The 24,758-nt window shown below is 38.7% G+C and overlaps 1 protein-coding gene across 2 annotated transcripts in view; it reads left to right on the top strand.

The window, feature by feature from the left end:
• Positions 1-461: 461 nt before the first annotated feature.
• Positions 462-24,758, top strand: part of ZFPM2 (zinc finger protein, FOG family member 2) — a 580,339-nt gene continuing 556,042 nt past the window's right edge. For both annotated transcript variants that reach the window (XM_075920227.2, XM_075920226.2), the window contains exon 1: positions 462-638. In XM_075920227.2, the coding sequence (XP_075776342.2) occupies positions 599-638 (40 nt within the window). In that variant the 5' untranslated portion in view covers positions 462-598. The remainder of the gene's footprint in view (positions 639-24,758) is intronic.

Here is a 24,758-nt window from a genome sequence, read left to right as displayed (position 1 = left end):
GCGCGTGGCGCTCACCTCAGTCTGTGGGAGCCCGGCTCGCTCATTGCCTCTCTAAGGGGAAGTTGGGGCGGCTGGGGGGCGAAGGGAGCCAGCTCCTTTCCCTACAGAGAGCAGCTTCGCAGGCTGTTGTTCGCAGGCGGACCCGTCTGTGGAAGCCGCCAGTGTCCGTCAACCCCGACGGACATATTCCCCCACCCCCGCCAGCCTTGGAAAGCCCCTCCCTCGCCCCCTCCTCCCCTGCCACCTCCCGCAGCCCATCAGTCTGAGCCGAGCGCGGCTCCGAGAGCGACAGCAGCGGCGGCATCCGCGCGGCAACGCCGGGGAGAAGGCGGGCAAGCGAGCGCTTCCCTCCCTCCCTGCTCCCCCCCCACCCCGCCTCCCTCCCTCCTCCTCCTCCTCCTCCTCCTCGCTGCCGCTCTCACTCGCCCGAGCTCTCTCTGCCCCTCGTTCCCTGTCACTCGCTCGCCCTCTCCCCCTCTCATTTGACTGTGCCTCGCGAGGCGTCCAGCGGCTCCTTCATGAGCCCCGCCGACTGATTGTCACCCCGGCCCGCGCCCCTCTCCTTCCGCACCTGGAGCCAGGCAGGAGCAGCGGCAGCATGTCCCGCAGGAAACAGAGCAAACCCAGGCAGATCAAACGTAAGTTTCCTGAGGGGGGCTCCCTCCGCCAGACTTTTATTTATGTCCTTCTAGGGAGCGGAGAGACTGGGGCGCGGAGGGTCCCGAGTATGGGCTAAAGGGTTAAACTTTGCCAAAGACAGAAAAGGGCAGGGATGAAATAAAAGCTCCTTTGATGCAGCCCGAGTAGCTTCCTCCGTACTGAATTGCCTACTCCTTGGGAGCTGTGTGACTGCCTCACGCACTGCCTTAAAACTCTCGCATTCAGCGTGCAAAGCAAATCACTTTCGTATTGTAAAGTTGGACTGACTTAGGAGACCAGGGTGAACTCGTCTTCACAGAAACATACGAGGGATCAAGGACAGCTGAGGGGGGATCTATGTCAGGCTTAGGCTGCAAAAATACCAGCGCATGGCAAAGAAACGAAAAGTGCGTGCAAGAAAAGTTCCAGCCAAGGGAGCACTAGGAAAAGGCTCCTCCGAGCTGCACAACTCAATAACCTTCTCTGGGCAATGCTGATTTAGTCATTTTCGGTTCTCTTCGTCCCTTCGCTTAGGTTTGCATTATGCAAAACTTTGCACCTCCCTGTAGGATTTGGTTTGCTTCTAAACCAGTTGCAGATAGTCATCTTTGTTGTTTTCGGAAAAGCAACACTTTTGAAAGGAAAATGTTTTTGCTTTGGTTAGTAACCAGGTGTATAGGTGGGTCGTAGACAAAAATCTTCGTAATAGTATGCTACTATTAGTATCCATAGTTCACTTTTTGTGTCTGAGACGCACGTCAGTGACATGTGCTATAATCCCAACTTCATAAACTTCTCCGTGCTTCAGATTGTTCAACCGAACGAAACAATCCTGCCGGTCAGTACTCAAAGAAGTTGTAAGCGTTTCAAAACAGACATCATAAACCATTTTGATTTTAAATCAGCACCACTGAGCTGATACAACTTCATTGACGCCTGTATCCTAGAATTACTTTAAACTAACCGTCATGTGACTTAGAGAGAATCTTTTAATATTTTCCTCATTGATTTCTAACTCCAAAATACTTATGAATAGCTCAGTTCTAGTGGATTTTTGAGCTGATGAAGTGATTTAGCAAACAGAATGAGCTGCAGCTTGAAAAAGATTGGTCACTGTCAAACATTTGTATTGTGTTGGTAGTGCATACCTACTTACAACTGTTTTTTAATTTGGAAAATAAAACAGCATATTTCCGATTGTGTTCTGTGTTTATTTAGTATATAATAATACATGATTAAAACTTTCCTGTTTTGTGTAAAGCCTTTTAAATCCTTCATTTTTAAAGGAACTGTTTTAATTACTGTGGGTTTTGATATACGTAAGTAAACATGGTGTTTTCCTTTTAAACCTATTCATTTATTATTTAGTTTGCATTAATCTATTAAAGTATTTAAGTAGTATGGTTAATATTTTAAAGCTGTAGATAATGTGAGATATGATTATGAAAGTTATTAGTTGGGAAGGCTTTCTAGTACATGACTGGTGTCTTGATTGTTAATAAATTATAATAAAATTAATTGTATGGCACAAAGACTGTCTGAGTCTATCTTTGCATACTTTATCTTCTCAATTAACTATGTGTTTTTTGTAGTGTCCACTTCATAATGTCAGAGAAATGCTCAGATGCAAATTGAGGATTATGTATTTCTGCCATAGGTCACAAAGCATGTTTATGGCTTCCCTATATGGCATAAATGTTAACCCAAAAGCTTTTGGTTTTTTTTCATAAGTGACGTGTAATGGTTTGCATGTACATGAGTACATGTAAATTCATGAGAATAAATATAGGCATACACATTTAACATACATGTGGAAATGTGTAGATTGGATTGTACATTTGTGTGTGTAGTCTGATTTTTAATAACTTTATTTTTCCATGTGAGTCATCATGCCAATTAGGCTGTTTATAAATGTACATTGTAAGGAGAAGTGAAACAAGGTCATCAGAGTTGGAGAACTTACTATGTTCATAGCAGTTCCAGCTGATGGCTTTTTGGATTGTGTGTTTTTGGCTAGGTTTATGTAATTTTTGCTCAAACCAATCAGTGTCCTGTACAGAGTTTTCTATTAGTATTTGATCAACCATAGGTGGCATTTTCTCAGACTTTGAGAAGTTTATTCCAATAAGAAGCAGCCTTTATTAAAATGTGTTTTTGAGATTTTTATTATTTAAACCAAGCAATATAGTATTTTAGACATAAATAATAATTTGAAGCTAAGTTTTTTTCTGTTGATATCGGGACACAAAAATCGGAGTTGAAAATGCTGACCATAAGAATTTTCAGTAAACATAATAAAATTACTAGTGATAGGACTGTATCTTCACTTTTTTTAAGTTTGAAAACTCTTCAATTTGCAATAAACCTCTACATTTTGCTGATAAAGCATGCACAGTTTAAAAGCTCTATGACAAGCAAAAAGTCAGCTTAGACTAGAAACTCTGAAGACAGTCAATTTAAAGGACAAAAAGGTTGTTGGGCACAATTTTTTTTCTTTTACTGCATACAGTTCCCTGCTATCTAAAATTGTGATTTATGCAGTATTTTAATATTTTGCTTATTCTTTCCCCTTGGGTGCTCTCTGGGCAGCGATAAAAAGGCGACGCTGAAAGAGCACCATTAATTTGCTCTGATGACTGGCCAGATAAGGGGAGATAATGGGAAAGATAAGCGGAGAAGATATACCATCAGAAACCCGATTATTACCATTAAAATTCCAGCCCAGCAATCTGCAGAAGCCTGATAATTCCTTCTCCGTTTCCACCACTTTGGATGATAAGGCAAAAAATAGTCACTCAGTGCTCCTTGATTAGACTGCCTGGGTTTCCTGATAATACTGTGATAAATTATGTATTTTGCCCCCATGTTTTGTCCCAAAAATTCAGATTTTTTTTCTTTCCAGGCCTATATTTTTCTTCCCTCACCTAACCCCCCCCCCTTATAACCTATTATTGTAATACTAGTTTGATAAAAAGCACTGATACGATAGGAGGTGTTTTGTATGGGAGCCCCATATCAATGTTATCAGCCCATCTCACTGCACCAGCTGCTAGCTGTTGTTGTTTTTAGCCTTATCACCTCCTGCCAATATGCCAATAAATTGCCCAGATTGTTCTCCATTCTGTGACTGCGCTACAAAATTTATGACAGAAATGATGATTTTTTTTACCAGTGCATTTCTTTATGATTAGCAAATGTGTTGTATGTGCAGTTTTATTGTTATTTTCTTGTTCTTCATGCAGTTGACTGTGGTCTAGTAATATGTTTACTGACCTGTATGTCCCCAACTTCAGTCACACTTAAGTACAGTGGTTTATGGATAGGAGGGGAGGGTGTTGGCTGAAACATTTTTTTTTTCAAATGAAGCTCCGTTACCTAAATACTAGAATATTAGCTACATGGTATGTTTTACAAAGATAATCTTGTCTGAGATATTAATGGAATAGTTTCTCATACAACTTTTGATTTGGTTTGTATTTTGTGTAGCATAGCATGAAGATTGCTAGGTACAATCCGATTGTGCGGAAAAATAGCAAAGTATTAGTGGAACACGGGTCATAACAAAAAAAGTTTCAAGAATAGTTAACTTGAAAATTAAATATATTAGATAAATGTTTTGAAAGTAAAATTAAATATATTACATACATGTTTTGAAAGTAAACTGTTTCTTGTCAGAAGTATGGTTAGCAGCACCATATCAGACTTTCGTCAAGGAGTCTGAAATGATTTACAATGAAGAAATTGTCTGTACAGCATTTGTGGTCTTAATCCAAGCCATTTCATACACTTCATGCAATATATGAAAATTGTAAGGAGCAGACTCTGACATTTGAATGTTTTGAGTTCTCAGTCTGCTTTATTGCACTGTTTCCCACCATACATACTATGATTTATTTTAAAAATTAACCTTTCTTTTGTAATGTAAACTATAGTATTGCTTAGAAAATAATCTTTATTTTTAACCTAATATAATATAGTATTAACAAGAGACATTCTTTTCTATATTCCCTTGTTTCTATATTCCTCCTGTTTTTTATTTGTTACTACATATTTCAGGTATCCAATTAAAATGTCCATTATATCATTAACTAATAAGATCATTAGCAAAGGAAGATCAAGAAAGAATCTCCGTGTTAGTATATTGATAGCTCTTTCACAGTGCTAAGTCAAATATCTAATGCATATTTCACCTGCCATAGGCTCAAACAAGTTTTTCTCCCTGAAATAAAACCGTTGATTGTCTTTTGATCTGAGGGAAATGTGTTGTTTTAAAGCAGCAAGTAGGACTGTTCTCTTTTTAAAAATGTTGCTATAAAATTGGTTCACCAAGGGGATATATTATCAAAGTTTTATATTTGAGACATATATATTTGCTTTTAGGATAAAGTAATGAAAATCTGCAATATTGTAGTTCAAAATAAAATTACCTCTTTACATAGTTAAGTTGTGAAGTTTTTCTAAATCAAAACCAATGCATGCAATAGTATTTATGAAAATTGATAATTATATAACTTTAGTTGATTTTTCAGAAGCAGACTACAAAGAAGGAAATGGTCTATTTTATTTAGCTTTTGAAAATGTGTAGACAAATCTACTGATTACGGGTTCATAAATCATTCAGTAGAGTTTAAGTTTTAAATAAAGGCAATAATACAGACACACATACACCAACATTCAAATCCAGTAGACTTGTATGCAAGAATTTTGGCTTAGAAGTGGAACTCAGAAGTGAAAGTATCTTTTTTGAAAAAAAACCTTGTAAAGCAAAATGAAATATAACCTTTCAGTGTTTTTAAGGGGCTCACTGGCTAAGAGTAGAATGATAAAAACAAAATAGGATACTAAAAAAGTATTAGTCTTTATCACTTTCAAATACTTTTTTATTTAATAATAGAGTTTAACTTTGTACTCTTCTTTAAATCACTCTGTAGCACCTTAAAGGCGCTTCAGATGCTTCAATTCAATTATAGGAGAGCTCTAGGTAAGCAGCTGCCTATATTTTTTTAGTTTGAAACTCTCATGGTAATTTTTAGTTTTTATAAGACTGAGTTCCACTTCCTTGCAAACAGTTGAACTTTATGTTGCAATTCATTTATAGAATATGTTAAAACAGTGTGTGTGTGTGTGTGTGTGTGTGTGTGTGTATATATATATATATTTGCAGATATGTATTAAAGATATATACTTATAATATCATTCACCTGATTCACCTGTGAGGGAAAGTAATGCAATTAGATAATTTGCTCCTTGTTTTCCATCTCTACTAATTCATACTTTTGTTAAGTGTAAAAGCTAATGCAAAGATTCATGCAGAATTCTGTGTAATGAAGTAAAGCATGCCATCAATCAATAGTACCAATTATTTTCCATTAAACATAAAATGTACGTTAACAATAGTCCAAAGATACTATGCTAATGAAGAAACTTGGTATATTGTGTTTTAAAAGGAAATAAAAAGACTTGAATTATTAAATGATTTCCCCCCCCTTGTTTTTACAAGGAAAATAGATAAGGAAGTTTTCTGATGAGGTGCTCAAATTGTGTTTGCACCTCAAATTATGGCTAAGTGAAATTAGTGTAAAAAGAAACATAGTTGCAATTAATATGAGTCTATTCTTTTAAAAATTGGCAAAGCCAATATTGCTATTTGGCTGAATAGATCTTTCTGGAAGTACTTCTGTTCCACACTGATAGTTTTCACTTGTATATTTTTATTGTTTTTCCCTATTCAGCTGAGAAAACAAACGGTTCCCTCTCTTAAAAATTGTACCTAGAAACTTGTAACATAAAATCTTATGTCCTTTATATGCTACTTTCTGAAGAATAGTCTGGCGTTTCTATTTGGAACTGCTTTAGTATGAAAATGCTTACATGGTACTCTGGAAGGAAAGTTTTTTTTTAATAGATCCCATTATAGGTATGAGTATATAGCACTTGCAATAATTTTTCCTGTAATTTTTTATGTCTATTATTTTGGATATGAGTAAAATAGCCAATTAAATTGGTTAATTTAAATGTGGTATTACTGTGCTCAAGCAAGGGACATCGCTCTTTAAATGTATTAGCATAAAGACAGCGCATTTGTTTATTATGTTTCAAAATCAGCCACTAGTATCTCTGCCACAGGTAACAATTGACTTTTCAGGCTTCAAGTTAATAGCCTTGTCTCTTGCTTGTAGGGATCAATATTAGTATTAATTAATCACCATTATCAGTCTTAGGATCTGGTTCTATTTGTTGTTACATCAGCAAAATATCAATATAGAAAGTGGACTCTCTGATCGTCATGGCAACTTCATCTCTTGGGTCAAAGAAAGTTTATCTTATCTGTGCATGGAGAGTGGCAAACTGTTTAGGGATCTAGTTTGAACTCTAAGAACATTGATTTAGTTTTTGTTTGTGAATAGAAGCTGAATTCCAATCACAAGGGATAGGTAAGATTTAAATATTAATGCCCAAAGGCTTGTCTGAGAGGGTGTCATACCATACTGTCAGGGGTTTTTTTTTTTTTTGAGATGACACAAAGGTAGAGAAGGAGAATAGTGCAGCCAGAACTGTTTAAAGCTCAATAATCTGTGCATTTGATAAAATTGTTATACTTTCATGTAAATATGTTTATTGCGTTTACATAGAAATATTACTTCTACCATGTGATCCCACAGTCATGGATGGCTCCACTTATGCAGAGATCAATATAGATTTAGCTCAGAAATGTATGGGATAGGGAAATATCTTATTTATTTCCTGTTAAGAGATTAAAACAAAAAAAGATGGCTCAAAAGACTAGGAGGGTTGATTTCATTGCTGTATGCTCTGGATATAATGACAAGCAAACACAAACTAGGGACACACGGAATACTACAGCCTGATAAGTTATAGTTACTCTTGGAGACTGATGAAAATATTTCAGGAGTTTGTAAGGACAAACTATTACAACTATTATTTTGTTATATACCATGCAATGTTAACAGATCACTTTCAAAAGTCTGTGTTTTTGTCTAAGGCATCAGTTTTGAGAATTTTGAATCTCTCTCTCTCTATATATCTATTTATATATAGATATAGATATATAGATAGATATCTCATATGCAGGCATGGCAATCTTAATATTTGTGGTCTTGTCTGAAGTTTAATCAGACTTTCTATAATAAGTATTCTTAAACATGTATGCATATTTGAGTATATGATGTCTATAATGTCTTAAGACATGTAATTTAAGCAAAGATTCAAGGAGTTAATGCTACAATTATCAAGTCAGTCAGCAAATAGTATTTTTCTGTTTTTATTTTTCTACAGGAGTGGAATAATCAAGTTTCCATGTCATATTAAAGAATAAAGCTGCTAGTCTCTATATTCACTGGGAACTCAAAAATATTCTTATGCTAATTTAGTACACATGCAATAGCAAAGAGGAGTTTTTGTGGGGAAAAATACTAGCATAATGCTTACAGTGCAAAAGGAATAATTTCTCGGTATTGACAACTGTCATTTAGTTTTATCTAATGCTTTGAAAGGGTAATGTCATCATGCTTTGGTAACAGTGGTGGATGGTTGTCGCAGTAGATGTTTCCTTGTAGGGAATTTAGTCTATTGTAAAGTAAACATACAATATATAATCTTGAGTTATATGTACAGTGCTTTGAACTACTCTGTTTGGTGTAGAGATATTTACATAAAAGAGGATTTTAAAAATAAGTTAATTTAAAAAATCAGCAACCTCTTCTCTGCCCCCCTCTGCCAACTTCCAGTTAGAGATGTTGAATGAACTTTGTTGTGGTTATGGATTCATCCTATCCTTATTTTGAAGTTGGTCCAGATTTTCCTTGTCAAGAGTACATGTTTAAACAGGTTGCCATCCCTTCTTGCCATTGTTATCTTTTATTCTGAAGAGTTGCATAGCATTTCTAAATATTCTTTATTACTAATACTATAAACACCTTTGTATTTGAAAGTTGCTATGTTTTTATGTTTATGTAATTATTCAAATATTTTGGGAAACCTTACCTATTTAGTAACACCCATATAAGCCCATCATTATAAGTGTGTAAATAAAGGTAGTGTGTAGCCACAAACTTACATATTACTGAATTACTAGTTGACATCTTTTAAAATAAAGGAATACTAAATTAATAGCTCTGCAATGTGAATGCAACTTGTAGTGGAATAAGTAGACTGACATCATGTTAGCCGTGAGTTATTTGAACTTTTCTTCATAAATCTTTTCATACGTTACCTGCTGCACTAACAGAGATGAGTTGGTGATGTTACTTTGTACTACCAGACAACTAAACTTGCAGCTTTCAGTCTATGATTAGCTGATAAAAACTGTCAAAGTATATTCAGTCTTTTTATATAACAAAAAAACAGGCACTATAATAAAATACTGCATCATTTTCAAAGTTATTTATTTTGATCTGTTCTCTTTAACCTTTTCTGAAACGGACAGTACTGTTCTAATTATAAACCTTAAAGAATAGGTCTTGCAGACTCTTATGTATGTTCTTAACTTCATGACCATGAATAGTCCTGTTAAGTCCAATGCACAATGCAGTGCATAAATGTTTACAGGATTGGGGCCTAAATAACACAAAAAGTGATATATTCTAAGAGTGTAGTGCTTATAAAATTCATTGAACACAATGAGGACCTTACTTGAATAAAGTGCTTTCCATTGTATACAAATATTTTCCTGGCACAGGTGTGCTTCTTTTGTCACAAATGTCATGTTTTTTAATGTTCATAGTCATATGTCTTTTATATGTCTGAAACTATATGGAGAAATTTTATATTACCTTTTAAGAGCATATTTTTTATAGAAATGTGAACTTTAACAATAGTAGAATGGATGATAGTCTAAAATACTGTATGCCTCTTAGGCCAAAATATAACAGAAAAAATCTTGGCAAGTAATAATTGTAAAGAATATTTTTTTGAAATTCAATACACTTGTAAAACTATCTGTAAAATACATGGAGATGTTAATTTAGGCAGAACGGAAATTTTCTAGAAAGTGATTTTAATCTCAGTTATGCTGAGGTAACCCTATTAGTTTCAGTGGAGTTACTTCCGATTTAAATCTTTGTAAATGATTTCAGAATAAAGACCCTGCTACTTTATATATTGACAACTGGTCCACTGGGGTGGCAGGAAAACCAAAATTTAAAAATTAATGTTCACATTAATGTTAGAGGATCAAAAATGTACTCACTTTGCAAATCTTTAGCTTCATGTGAAATAGCGAATATTCCTTCAAATGTATTGCATTTTAGTGGCTATTTTTTAATTCCAAACTTTTATTCAGGCTTTATATTAAGGAGCTATGCAAATTGCTACTCTGAAACATTTTGGGGACATAAAACTAGATCATATGGGTACAAAAATACTTTCTATTGCTTTTTACAAAGGCATTGTGCCATCTAAAATTGATATACCTATCAAATGAGGTCCTGATCATATACCCATTGAGGATGGCTACAGAATTCCCTGTGGCACAGGACAAATCCAAAACTACAAACAATTTTAAAAAGCAGGTTCTCACCTTCTTGTGCCTTCATCCATCAAAAATTCAGCTAATTAATGTTTCCAATTTTTCTTTGCAGCTGGAATTTATTTTGAAAAAATGTAAATTGGGTTGATATGAACCTTGTCAGTTAACTCTACTCTGACCCCCTCATCCAATTTAGTCTAGTTGTGATGGACACTGTGCTTTTGTGGTGGCATTTTGTGTGCCCTTACTCATGGGAATAAACTTTATTAACAGGATTGAGCTTTTGGTTTGCTTTGCAAATTTTTATTTATAAACAAAACTTAATTTTTATAACAATTTTATTTTTTGTATTTAGAAAGCTCTCTGATAGTTATTCTAAAATAGAGATGGAATTTCAGCGAGTACTGCTTAATTTGAATTACTGAGGAAAAACCTCATATTTGAGATTTATTTTGAAAATATATTAGTTGGTTGCTAAAAATAGAAGTCCACCTTTTAATACAACATGCACCTTGGACAAACAGGCATATTTTGTCATCAAGTTGCTTAAGCTTCTGAAGTCAGGGCTACAACTGGGTCAGATGATAAGATGAGCACAACAGAAAAACGAAGAGCGCCTCTGATAAAAACTGATTGATTGATGTCTGGCTTCTCCACCATCACAAGCAGTTGACAGTTAGTTTGGAATCAGATGATTTGGCTTTTGCGATAGAAGATGGGGCCTACTAGGCAAGTCTGAAGGACAAAAAGGTCGGTTTCTGTGTAGTGTCAGGCAAGTCTGGGCTTCTAAAAGGTGGGGCATTGGATTATGTTCTTTATTTCTATGACTTAACTTTTCATGGTTCACTGAAAAATAGAACAGTGTGGTCAATGCCAGTATAGGGAAAAATGATGGGGGAAGATGGGGAACAAAACCCCTTAAACTTACTAAAAAAGTAAATTTACAGCAAAAATGATTATTTTTTAAATTTTAGTATGTACTTACAACTCAAGTTATTTATTTAACTTATAAGCTTTTTGGTAGAGAATAATCCTTGCTTTGTATTTGGCACTGAGGCTGCAATAAAGAAAATTTTCTTATGTAAGGACAGTAAAGGAATATAATGTGATATAGAGAAAAACTGGGTTTTATCTTTTGATACATATGTCCATATTTAATAGGCTATTATGTACTCAATTCACTTTAACTTGGAAAAGATATAATTGTAGTACAATTTTTAAATTCTGCAGAATTTTACTTTTTTATTAAAATGTAACTTCTGCAAGTTACCCAGGGAGTAATTTCTGTGACTTGACCAGGGCATATAATTGATTCTTTACTACAACACTGTGAAGTGAGAATTTCATAGGTTAAAAATATAATTTCTATTAAAAAACATTATAGTTTGCAATCAAGGTGTAATAGGCACAATAGAAACATAGGAAAATAAAAATAATAACTTTCAGAAATACAGATTTGGAAAAGTGTAAATGATGAAAACTGCTGCTACTCACAACTGGAAATGGGACTGCTTGGGTTTAAATTTAGATTTTGGATAGTTTGACATTTTCTTGAAATCCTCTGAATTTTAAGGATTTCCAAAGTACAGTTGGGTCTCAGCTAATGCTGCTGGCTTAATATTAGTAAGATGAATTCTGCAAGGTGCTGTACTACTGATAATGTAACTGGAATACAATATGAAAAAGCCCATATAATAACAGGCTACGTCTAGACTACAAGCCTCTTTTGAAAGACAGCATCTAGACTACAAGCAGATTTTTTGAAAAAGCAAGCGGCTTTTTCAAAAGAGAATGTACATTCAGTAGTGCCTTTTTTCGAAGAGTATTTACGAAAAAAAGGTGCTATTCCTCGTAAAATGAGGTCTATTGTGATCGAAAAAACTGCCATGTTCTTTCGGTTTACTTTTGAAAGAATGCATCTGCAGTCTAGATGCAGGTGAAGTTTTTTTGAAAAGAGGCTACTTAAAAAAAACCAAACAAACCTGTAGTGTAGACCCATTCATGGAGTTCTACCATAGTGAGGCTATGTCTACATTGCGTTTTTTTTGCAGAAGAGGATATGCAAATGCAACTCTCATTTGCATATCTTCTTCCGATTCTTCTTGCAGAAGAGGTTTTGCCACTAAAAAGCCCTTTGTAGAAGGGACCATTTGTCAGAAAAAAGCCTTTTTTCGCAAGATCCTGTAGACCTCAATTTTTGAGGAATGAAGGATCTTGTGAAAAATGGCCCCGTCTGCATGGGGCTTACTAGCGGCAAACCTTCTTCTGCAAAAAGAATATGAGAGATCATATTAGCATCTGGGTTTCTGTGGATTTTTGTGCACCGTTCTGGTGTGCGCCTATAGCAACATTACTAGCGGTGGTCTAAAGCCAATTGTTATAGATCATACACACTTGCAGGTATGTTAAAGATTCATAAATAAATTGATCTGAAAAATACAGTAATTAGCCTGTCATACAGTAAATTAATTGCTGTTGTAAATATACGTTTTTCTTAATTACTTAAAAATAATTATATACTTCATAAATCTATCAAGAGACTTTTCCTTTTTTCAAAGCATGTTTCTCATATCTGACCAGGGAGAGTGCCCTGCCTTAGTTTGCCTGTTTTAGAGTTGTACACCTCTAGGGTGTGTAATTGAGTGCCTTCTAATTATACACAGAGGAAAATCAGGGTTGATGAGTTATATTAAAAAAAAAAAAGTCATGCCGCCAAAATAATCAAGATCAGCATTCTTATAAATGGAAAGTAACAATCAGCTACTTAGACCAGCTAGACTGTGTAATTTTATGATTAGTCCTACAGCTTAGGAAATCTCATTTAAGTGGGAGTGTAAGTTGGGGATGTTATAACTCGACTGATTAGCCTGACATTCACTTTTACGTTCTTTGACTGTTGGATTGGAAGTTTTCACTGTTAAGAGCTAAGAACATTGCAGTTCAGGTAAAGCACACAAAGCTTTTGGAAGGTTTTTTTTTTTCCTGAGAGTTGATTATCAATCATAAAATTCTCTTGGGAAGTATAATAATTTCTGCTATGTAGAACAAAAAAGAAAACAAACTCTGAATAGTTGGGGTCTTATTCTTTTCTCGCTTGCACTGATTGATGTAAATTAAGATTAATTCCATTGAAGTCAATGGCAATATACTAGTGTAAAATTGGTATAATAAAGTAATTCGACTCTTTACATAAGAACGGCCATACTGGGTCAGATCATAAATCCATCTAACCCAGCATCCTGTCTGCCAACAGTGACCAATACCAGAAGTCCAAGAGGGAGGGAACAAAACAGGTAATCCTCACATGATCCCTCTCCTGTCACCCATTTTCATTTCCTGTCATCCATCTTTGTGCCCCGATTCACCATTTTTGGGAAAATAAAGCTCATTTGTACAATTTCAAAAATTTCTTGTAAGAATGCTTAGTAATTGTTGGTACCATAAGAGTATTTCAGATGCATGGCTCAAATATAGTATTGGCTTAGTAGTTGTTTTTAACTGATCACTATTTTGTATTTATACAAGTGGGTCCTGGACTTTTCCAAAGTGCTTTCTGTTATTCATGGTGCTGAATTATGTATGCATTGACTTATGTTAGCATTTGGGGGTGCTAACTCGTTTTTTCAAGATAACTGCTGCTAATTAACCACACATTTATTACTAAAATATTTATTTATTAAAACAGTAACATTGAAAAATGTTTTACAGTCAGTTTGGCGGCCTGTGTCCAGTTCCCAATGGACAGATGTTCACATTGCAAAAATACCACTATGCAGATGGCACTATCTGGCATCTTTTTTAGTCTTTTGTTTTATTATCATTCTCATATTGAAAGGCAAACAAATCATGGTTCCTAAATAGACTTCAGAACATTTCATAAACATTCTTGAATTTCTACAAGTTTCTGGTGCATTCTTTACAATATATAATGTTAGACAGATTTTTTGGGTTCAGTATAAACAGATTGATAGATTATCTAACAATACAGTTACAGAAGATATTGATAAAAACGTTAGGTCTAGCTTTTTTAAGCAATCCATAATTTTGAGTGCTTTGGTTTGTGGATGCTCATTATTAGATTCCTGGAGCCTAACTGTAAGAGGTTCCTGCTCCCATTGAAGTCAATTGAAACTCTGGCTATAAACGTCATAATCAAGGCAAAACAGCTAATCTATGGAGCATCTACAAATAGGTTTAGTCACAATATGATCCTTCTCTCTTCCACTATGACTGTCAGGATACATCTAAACTATGGTTTTTTTTTTTCAAAAGAGGATATGCAAATTCCCATCTGAACGTGTTTTAGTAGTGAAAGAAGTAATTTTACTAACTACCAAATGTTAAAATCCAAGAGAGATAATTCCTTTAAAAGAATCTGAGGGTACATCTAAACTACGGGGGAGAGGTTTTGAAAGATGATATGCAAATTCAGCGGGAATATGCACATCTTCTTCCGATTGCTTTTTTGAAAGCAGGTCTTTCGAAAGTGAAAGTAGTCTGGACACAGATTTTTTGGGAAAAAAACCCTTTTTCGAAAAAAAACCCCACTCTTCCTAAAAAAAAAAAAAAAAAAAAGGTTTATGCAGTTTTTCAAAAAAGGGTTTTTTTCCAAAAAAAACCCCGCATCCAGACTACTTTCACATTCGGATGACCTGATCACTTTTTCGAAAACGGAAGATGTGCATATTCCCATGGAACTTGCATATCATTTTTCAAAAAAAACCCCCATAGTTTAGACATACCCTCAGATTCTTTTAAATAAATTCTGTCTAAACTATGTTGGTTTTTTTTTTGAAAAATGATATGCAAATTCCACGGGAATATGCACATCTTCCGTTTTCGAAAAAGTGATCAGGTCTTCTGAATGTGAAAGTTGTCTGGATGCGGGTTTTTTTTGGAAAAAAAAACCCTTTTTTGAAAAACTGCATAAACCTTTTTTTTTTTTTTTTTTAGGAAGAGTGGGTTTTTTTTCGAAAAAGGGTTTTTTTCCCAAAAAATCTGTGTCCAGACTACTTTCACTTTCGAAAGACCTGCTTTCAAAAAAGCAATTGGAAGAAGATGTGCATATTCCCGCGGAATTTGCATATCATCTTTCAAAACTTCCCTCCCGTAGTTTAGATGTACCCTCAGATTCTTTTAAAGGAATTATCTCTCTTGGATTTTAATGTCTGGTAGTTAGTAAATTACTTCTTTCAATACTAAAACATGTACAGATGTACTTCACTGTAGATCAGGGTCTCTCTTTAAAATAAGATCACAAATAGACTACGGATGTTACATTGCGTTTAATCAGCTAATTGAGTAGTTGATGGAATTTCCATCAACTACTCCATTAGTCCATAAGGGAGGGAGGGGGAACTGCAGAGCTGGAGCAGGTTAGCTCCCGGCCCTGGGAGCTAATCCTGCTGTGCCTCTGCTTTTAAAATGGATTAAGAGCTACCAGGTTCTTAATACATTTAAAAGGCAGAGGCGTAGGAGAGAGACAGGGCGTGAGCTGGGAAACAGCTGATTCCTGGGTCACGACTAGTCTTCTGCTACGTCTCTGCCTCTGCAGAGACGGTGCTGGGGGGGAACTGGTTTTAGCTGGCTCCCCCCAGCACCAGCTCCTGCTACTCCCCCATGCTGCCTCTCTCTGATAGAGACAGCAATGGGTGGGAGGAGGGAAGCGACTAGTTGAGTCACTACTTGACTACCCGATAAACATATGCTTATCAGGTAGTCGACTAATTGCTTATATCCCTAAAGTGGACAGATGTTGCACTCTACAATGTAATTCTGTTTTTTCAACACATGCAATGTTTGTTTTATTACTCTTCTACTAAATGATGTGGAATTTTGTCTCGGAAATAATCCTGTCTCTTAAATTTCAGTATTGTACTATTTAGGTTCTCTCATACAAAAAGAAGTTCATCTCTTTTTTAGGGTTTTTATCCTAAATTTTTAACTTGTGTGCCAGAAGCAGATCATCTTTCATACATATCAGATATTTTCCATACTGAGTGATTTTAAGATGTCATATTTTTATCCAGATTATTATATCCAGTCAGATTTTTCTTTTTTCTTTTAAACATTTGGTCCTGTGCCAAATGTGTTGCTCTTTTTTTACACTGCGTTAAGGATGTTTTATCCTTGAAATAGATCCAATAATCTTTTCTATAACTGGCTTAAATTGTATATTGAAATTGAAAAAAATTGTGGGAGTAAAAATGTAAGCCCACAAAGAAAACATACATGTGATGATAAAAATGAAGGCCTTAATTTATAAATATCACTACAACCTTTTTCTAATAGAAATAATATAAAGCATAACTATCACAGGAGCATTTTGATTTTCCTTGAATTAACTTTACAAGGAATGGGCACAGATGACATAGAATTGGCATGAGAGCAAAGTTGTACAATAGAAATAAATGATGACATTTGACTTGAACATGTTGAAAAATGAAGTATAGGGTTTTTAATGAAAATAAAATGTGTTTTATAGGAGGGGAGTTACCTCATAGCAGATGGCTTTCATCAGAGTTGGTTGAATTATTCACTGAATAATTTTTTTCAAGAAATTTAGCTTTTTTTTTCAGTCTGTGAATTAGACACAAACAGGTCCTGATAGTTATGACCTTTGCTTGTCATTCGTGCAAACAAATTTTAGCCTGTGGATTGAATATTTTGAGTTACTCACAGGTTGTGAGCTACAAAGTATATTTGGTCACATAAGTTATATGGTAATTTTAGGTTTCATAATTGGAAGATATAAATAGTACCAGTTCCTGTACTGAACAAATCACTGGCCATATGATCCCTTCATAGAGAGAGAACATAATGAAGAGGGAAGACTGCCGGAGGGTGGGGGAGGGGGAGGGGTGGAAGAGAAAGAGAGAGAGAAAATAGAGATCAATGGACCTAGGAAATTGTAGTATATCTGAATACTACTTTTACTCTTTAAGAAGAAATGACATGTATAGACCCAAATCTAAAATTGTACAGGGAGAAAAAGACATTAACCATATTTACTGATGGCTTAGTAAGTTTTACATTTAACTTGCTTTTGACACTTGTACAGAAAGTCACTGCAGTTGTGTGCATAGTGGTATTAGAAAGGTTACAGTTACTTACAGTGTCCTTGACTTTCATATGATCTCTCTTGTGTCTCAGTTCCAGGGCTCTGGCCAGAGGGGTTTGAGGAGCTTCTGTTTTAAGTGTTTTACAACCCATGTAAAATAGTATTTCATAGAGTTGCCAAGTATAGTAAAAGCTCTATTATCTGGCACTCAAATAACCAGAACGCCTCATTTAACCAGTATTTCTATTATCTCCCAATACAAATCTTCAGTCTAGTAACCGGGACTACTGTACTGTCTAACACATTATACAAAAGAGGCATAATACAAGCAAGCAAGATGAATTGACTGTGGCATTCCAGCTCTGGGTGGGAGGGGGAGAAATGGGACAGCCCTCAGAAAGTGCTGGGAGGAATGGGGAGGATCAAGTAAGTGCAGGGCTCCAGTGTCCCAGTGTGTGACAGGTGCATGGGGGAAATGGTACATGGGGGACTGCAGGGCCACAGTCGGAACCCAAGTGGGCCACAGTCATGCCACTAAATGTTGGGCAGTGTAAACACTATTTGTAGTCACTTTTGCTGACAAAATAATTCCACCCCCTATGAACAGGATTCATTTTGTTGGCAGGAATGCTCTTCCTGTAGCGAGTGGCAGGCTAAATGCCTCTTTGTCAGCAACAGCAAACATTTGACTTTTAGGGTAGGGTTAAGCACTGAGGGAATGTCTACACTACAAAGTTAATTTGAACTAACAGACGTTAGTTTGAATTAACTTTAATAGGCGCTACACAGACAAACCGCTAGTTCGAACTTAATTCGAACTAGTGGAGCGCTTAATTCGAACTAGGTGTAAACCTCATTCTGCGAGGACTAACGCCTAGTTCGAATTAAGTAGTTCGAATTAAGGGCTGTGTAGCCACTTAATTCGAACTAGTGGGAGGCTAGCCCTCCCCAGCTTGCCCTGGTGGCCACTCTGGGCACAAGCAGGGAAACTCTTCTGCCCCTCTCCCAGCCCCGGAGCCCTTAAAGGGGCACGGCCTGGCTACGGTGCCCGTTACAGGTGCAAGCCTGCCAGCACCCAGCCAGCAGACTCTGCACCTGGCACAGCACAAGCCAGCCACCCGCTGCCACCCAGCCCTCCGCCTCTTCCCGGGACCAGGCTGGCGGCTCCCAGGAGTCTGCCCGGGGCCGCAAGAGGCGGGCGCCCGCCTGGTCTAGTGCGGAGATCATGGACCTCATCCTGGTTTGGGGGGAGGTCTTCAACGTCCACGACCTGTGCACTAGGCACAGGAAAGTGGCCGTCTAAGGCAGGATAGCTGCTAGCCTGGCCACCCAGGAGCAGGTTTGCATGAAAATCAAGGTGGTCCAGTGAGACCCCTGATCCTGAGCCCTTAGCTTAGAACATAAGAACATAAGAGCGGCCGTACTGAGTCAGACCAAAGGTCCATCTAGCCCAGTAGACTGTTTGCTGACAGCGGCCTTGTGACCGACTGGGCCGTGTCTGGGCACAGCTTAGGGCGTCCGCTCAGGGCGAATTGCTCAAATCCGGGGCTCTTTACAGTCCCCCTGACTGGCGACCTCTCCACACAGGCCACAAACCAGTCTCACAGAGCGCTTCAGCTGCCTGCCTGAAGCCTCCCGAGCAAAACCCCTCCGACACCCCAGCAATATCCGTGCCCCAGATGGCCCCGGGCCTATACACAGGTGGGGGGTCCTAGCACCCAATCCCACCTACCCCGAACAAGTTCTGTCCGGTTCCAAGAAACCAGCCACAGATCCCTGGTCAATTTACCCTCTGGACCTTACCCACAAATCACGCTGGGCCAATCCTTTAGAATCTATATCTAAAGGTTTATTATTACAAGAAAGAAAAGCATGAGAGTAAGGTTATTAAAGTACAGTACGTTACATGCACCGAATCTCCCAGTTCTCGATGCAGGCTCTAGCAGAGATGTTGCAGCTGCTGGTTTAAAAGTTCTAATTGCACATCCTACGATCAGGATGGGTTCACAGGTCTTCCGGGCTCTTCAATCCCTGCAGTGCTGCCTCTGGGATGAAGTGCTGAGCTGAGAACAAAATGGCATCGACCACATGGCCTCTTTATACTCCTTCCTGGCCTCTTCCAGTATGTAGCAGGTCACCTGGTCCTCAGCCTCTCTGTCTTCCCTGCTGGCTGCTCTCAGGACAGCCCCCATTCTTTGGGTGTGTCTTTGGCCCATTGAGAACCATTGTTCCACAGGTAATTAGCATGTCCACAGGCTCCACAGGCTCGGCCCTGCCCAATGCTTAACCACATGCAGGGAAATCTTCAGTTTCTACACAGATTACAGATCTACACACACAGACATTATATACTCACATAAACAGTGTACACAGGATCAGAAAACAACAAGCTCCCATTCAATACCCCACATGGCTCCCCCCACACCAATTTCTGGGGCCAACACCCCCACCTAGGGGTGCAGCAGCGATCTGGCTGCTTTCCTCCAATTCAGCAACGTGACAGGCCTGCACTAGGTACCCTGGAGGGGATAGACAGAGGACAATGACCAAGCCATTTGTCTCGTGCCATCCATCTCCACCCTTCCACAAACAGAGGCCAGGGACACCGTCCCTACCGTCTGGCTAATACCACTCCATGGACTCAACCTCCAGGACTTTATCTAACTTCTCATTAAACTCTGTTATAGTTCTAGCCTTCACAGCCTCCTGTGGCAAGGAGTTCCACAGGTTGACTATTTGCTTTGTGAAGAAGAACTTTCTGTTATTAGTTTGAAGCTGCTACCCATTAATTTCATTTGGTGTCCTCTAGTTCTTCTATTATGGAAACTAATGAAGAACTTTTCTTTATGCACCCTCTCCATTCCACTCATGCTTTTATAGACCTCTATCATATCCCCCCTCGGTCTCCTCTTTTCTAAGCTGAAAAGTCCCAGTCTCTTTAGCCTCTCTTCATATGGGACCTGTTCCAAACCCCTAATCATTTTAGTTGCCCTTTTCTGAACCCTTTCCAAGGCCAAAATATCTTTCCTGGGGTGAGGAGATCACATCTGTACACAGTACTGAAGATATGGCGTACCATAGTTTGATACTTTCCCTCCTCCTTCTTCCCCTGGCTTCTCCCTTCCCGCTCCCTCCTCCCAGGTTTCCCCCTCCCCTCTCCCACCCTCTCTCTTCCCCTCTTCCACCTTCTTTTTCCATTCTTCCCCAGTTTTGTTAAATAAAGATAGTTTCTATTTTTGAACACACATGTCCTTTTTTTTGTACATCAAGAAGGGGGGCTAGGGAGGAGGTGAGGGAGGACTGGGGTATGAGTCCCCCATGGGGAGGACTGGGGTGGCTCTACAGGCTCCTTGGGGTGGTAACTCTCCTGCAGCCCCCTGATTGACCCCCCCCCCCGGATGGCAGCCTGTGGCAAGTGCAGCTGGGCTGATGGCTGAGTGCTGTGATGTGTCGAGTGTGGGCACTCAGGGCACTCCAAGCCAGGACTGCTTTGCTGTCCCTCATTGAGGTAGACAAGCAAGTGGGGAACCCTGAGAACTGTCTGTCCGGGGTGGGGGTCGGGTCCCTTGAAGCAGAGCCCTCGGCTAGCCTGAGACAGCAGCTCCACGCTCTAAGTCCTAACCTGATGCCCTGCCGGCACTGCTTCCGGCCAGCGTTATCTTTGGTTCAGGGTCCACTCAATGTGGACATGCTAGTTCGAATTAGCAAAACGCTAATTCGAACTAGTTTTTAGGTCTAGATTGTTAGTTCGAATTAGTGCTGTAGTGTAGACATACCCTGAGTGACAAATTTTGTCGTTCAGTTGGCAGCACAGACAAAACCCATGGGCGGGGGATATAAAAAGCAGAGGAAGGCAAGCAATGCCTTCCAAAACTGCTAGCCAAGCCTCACCCACTGTCCACTCCCAGCCCCCAACCCTTTTCAGTGCATCACCCCCAGCCTGCTGGGGCTGTCTGGGCTTCAGCTATGCCAAGGCTGCGGTTGTGCCGCCAGTCCTGCCAAAACTGGGGAGGCTGGGGCTGGGCACTGGCCACCCTCTGGCCTGAGAGAGGCTGCCCACTGGGTACATTCCAGAGCTGGAAGAGCCGTGTGCGTACTCTCCTCATGCTCCAGGGAAGGCTGAAGTCATGTGCAATCTGCCCTCCCTCTCCCCCATTTTCTTGCTGGGGCTGGTGATGCACTCTGACTGCTCTCCCCTTCTCCCCTGTGTTCCTGGGCTGCAGGGGCAGACGACCATTTTGCGGGGACCAGGGTTGCACCATTTCGCGGGGCCCCCCTTTGCCACGGCTCATGTGCAGTGGCGCATGTGTGGGGCTTCTTGAAGCGCGGGGCCCGGGGCGGCCGGCCCGCTCGCCCTGCCCTATATCTACCCCTGCTGGGCTGGGGGGAAGGCTGGGGCAACTCACCTCCTAATGGGGGAGGGATGGCCTGCCCCTAAAGTGGGGGGGTGGCTTGGCATCTTGAGTGGGAAGGGTGAGACTTTGGATAAAAGAGGAGGAGCTGAGGGCTTGCCTCCCCCAGCCGTGGGTTGGTTCACCCGCTACCCATGAGAGAGCCTTAAAGTTAAGTGTATTTTTAGTGATTTGGGTGTACACCATGCACTGCCCATAGTGATATGTAGTGTCATAAGATAATCTGCTGCATATAAATATTTACATATATATGCCAAAGTGCCTCAGGAAATCAATTACATGTTGAACCTCTCTATCTCTTGTCTGGAAACATCTGTTGTCCAGAATTATTTTTAATTAACTAGATGTCAACTTTTCATGGGTGTGACCAAGTTTACTGCAATCCTATGAAGTTTGTTTATAGCCACCAGTCCTAACTCTCAGGCTACGTCTAGACTGCAAGCCTCTTTCGAAAAAGAGCATCTAGACTACAACCAGTACTTTCGAAAAAGCAAGCCACTTTTTCGAAAGAGAGCACCCAGGCAGTCTGGATACTGTCTTTCAAAAAAGCACAGTTTGCATTACATAGAGCCTTTTTTCAAAAGAGCACTTTCGAAAAAAGGTGTACTACCTCGTAAAATGAAGTTTTCTGCAGTCGCAAAAACTGCCGCGTTCTTTCAATTTACTTTAAAAAAATGTGGCAGCAGTCTAGATGCAGGGGAAGTTTTTTTGAAAAAAGGCCACTTTTTTGGAAAAAACCCTGTAGTCTGGACACACCCGCAGTGTTCTGTGCTGTTATTTAGCTCCAATTTACCCCTAAATGTCCTCTAACAGTACAGTAAGCAGTGGAAGTGTTGGTAATGCTGTTAGACAATATTGACCTCCTGTGGCCCAGAAAATTCTGTCATTCTGAACTGGTCAGGTCCCAAGGATTATGGACTAGAGAGTTTCAATATGTGCAGTACAGTACAGTACTACTACTGGATTGTTGAGTACACGTATACTATTTTGTACTTTATTCATTAGATTGTATTCTAATTATTTGAAAGTTAGTATTCCATTGGTAAAGTATAATTCTCAGTTAACGGGAATATTTAATTAACCAGCATCCCACATTCCCCCAACATGTTGGATAACAGAGCTTATTACTGTATGTGGATTGATTTATCTCCAATTTGTCACAGTACTACCAAATATTCACTATAGTAATTTTAAGCATACTCGGTGGTAAACTATTGTACTTGATACAAAATCATTATCTAATGTATTATGCTGTTGGTAATTTTGATTTGTATACATACCATTTTTCTGATCATGTTTCTTCATAGCTCCCTGTTGTACAGTATGTTGTGGTGAAACTCTGAACCTAAATGAAAGGACATGCTTTTAAAAATACCAGGTGTTGTATGTGTATGTCCCCACACAGTGAGAACATATCCCAAAGTTTGTGAAAATTTTACAAGTTACTGATGTTACATACAGTAGCTGTGCTATTTTTTACTATTTCAGGGCCATTTCTGGTTTTTGTTTTTATCCTCTGCCTATGGAGCAACCACCGTCCCAGTACATACATATGGGCTACGTCTAGACTGGCATGATTTTCCACAAATGCTTTTAATGGAAAAGTTTTAATGTTAAAAGCATTTGCGGAAAAGAGCATCTAGATTAGCATGGACACTTTTCCGCAAAAGCACTTTTTGCGGAAAAGCGTCCGTGCCAATCTAGACGCGGTTTTGCGCAAGAAAGCCCCGATCGCCATTTTCACCATCGGGGCTTTTTTGCGCAAAACAATACCGCATTGTCTACACTGGCCCTCTTGTGCAAAAGCATTTGCGCAAGAGGGCTTTTGCCCAAATGGGAGCAGCATAGTATTTCCGCAAGAACACTGACAATCTTACATGAGATCGTCAGTGTTCTTGCTGAAATTCAAGCGGCCAGTGTAGACAGCTAGCAAGTTTTTCCTCTAAAGCAGGTGCTTTTGCGGAAAAACTTGCCAGTCTAGACGCAGCCATGGAGTTTAGTGTTTGTATTGTATTTCTTTGTTATGGTTAGCTTTTGATGTAAAATTTATTAGGGCATTTGTATTTTCCCCCTTGAATTTGGATAATAACAATAATACTTAGCTTTTATACAGCACATTTCCTGAAGTGGGCCAATAAGCCATTTTACAAGGAGCTCGCTAGCTATCATTTTGAAGTTGGAGAAGCAGAGGCACAGAGAGGGTAAGTGTCTTGCTCTAGGTCACCCTGAAGACCAGGGGCAGAGTTGGGAATAGAACTGAGGTCTTCTGGATTCCATTCCCAACTACTGTAGAGGCAATCCATAGTACTGTATACTTACTGAATTTACCAATTTAATGTTTGGTATATTACTGATAATTTATTGATGGTGAAAATGGTGCTTTAAGAAATAGAAAAGCAAGATCTCTGTCCTTAGTCCCATATGATCATAATAGAGGATAGCCAAACTAAGAAAATATAAACCATTAATATTTAGACAAAACACTGTGCTGCAAGATCAGTGAGGACAGGTTATCAGGGCTGTGCCATAAATGTTACCTTATATACACACATTGGTATATTCTACTTCTGGCTGTACAGAGTCGAAGTATAACTGTGAAGGACAAGTAATAGAGATGTAGCTGTGTTAGTCTGATCTAGTCTGGCCCACTAAAGCTCATCACCTAATAAACCATCTTGTTAGTCTTTAAAGTGCTGCATAGTCCTTTTTTGGTGAAAGACAATACACTCCTGATCTTTGGATACATTAACTCTAGATACACAAATGAGTGCCATACTGGTATTTTTATTATTCAGAATGTGTAGCAAGTGGGATTAAGTGCTGGGTATGCCCTCTCTGAATTACCAACATCGTCATATGTTTTGATTCACAGGAAGTAGCAAGTTTAGTGAATAAAGATTGGATAAGACAAACAGTCGAGTGCCAACTACTTCATGGTTAGCCTCCTTGTGTACCATATGTGGTATGAAAATAACCTTATATAGTGGGTACAGAAATGGAAGCCTTATGTTTCCCTTCAAGTATTAGGACCTATAGATATGGCAGCAAATGTGTTAAATTGTATCTTTATATAAACATATTTTAGGTGGTTTTTTTTTTTTTACTTTGAGGTTCCCCATTTTATAATTTATGTTTTGTGGTACAATGTAAGATGTTGTTG

Source organism: Pelodiscus sinensis, chromosome 2, assembly GCF_052426305.1.
Source record: "Pelodiscus sinensis isolate ZL-2025 chromosome 2, ASM5242630v1, whole genome shotgun sequence".
In the NCBI taxonomy this organism is placed as follows: domain Eukaryota; kingdom Metazoa; phylum Chordata; order Testudines; family Trionychidae; genus Pelodiscus; species Pelodiscus sinensis.
The sequence above is the reverse complement of the archived record's forward strand: the minus strand, read 5'-3'. Positions and strand labels throughout refer to the sequence as shown.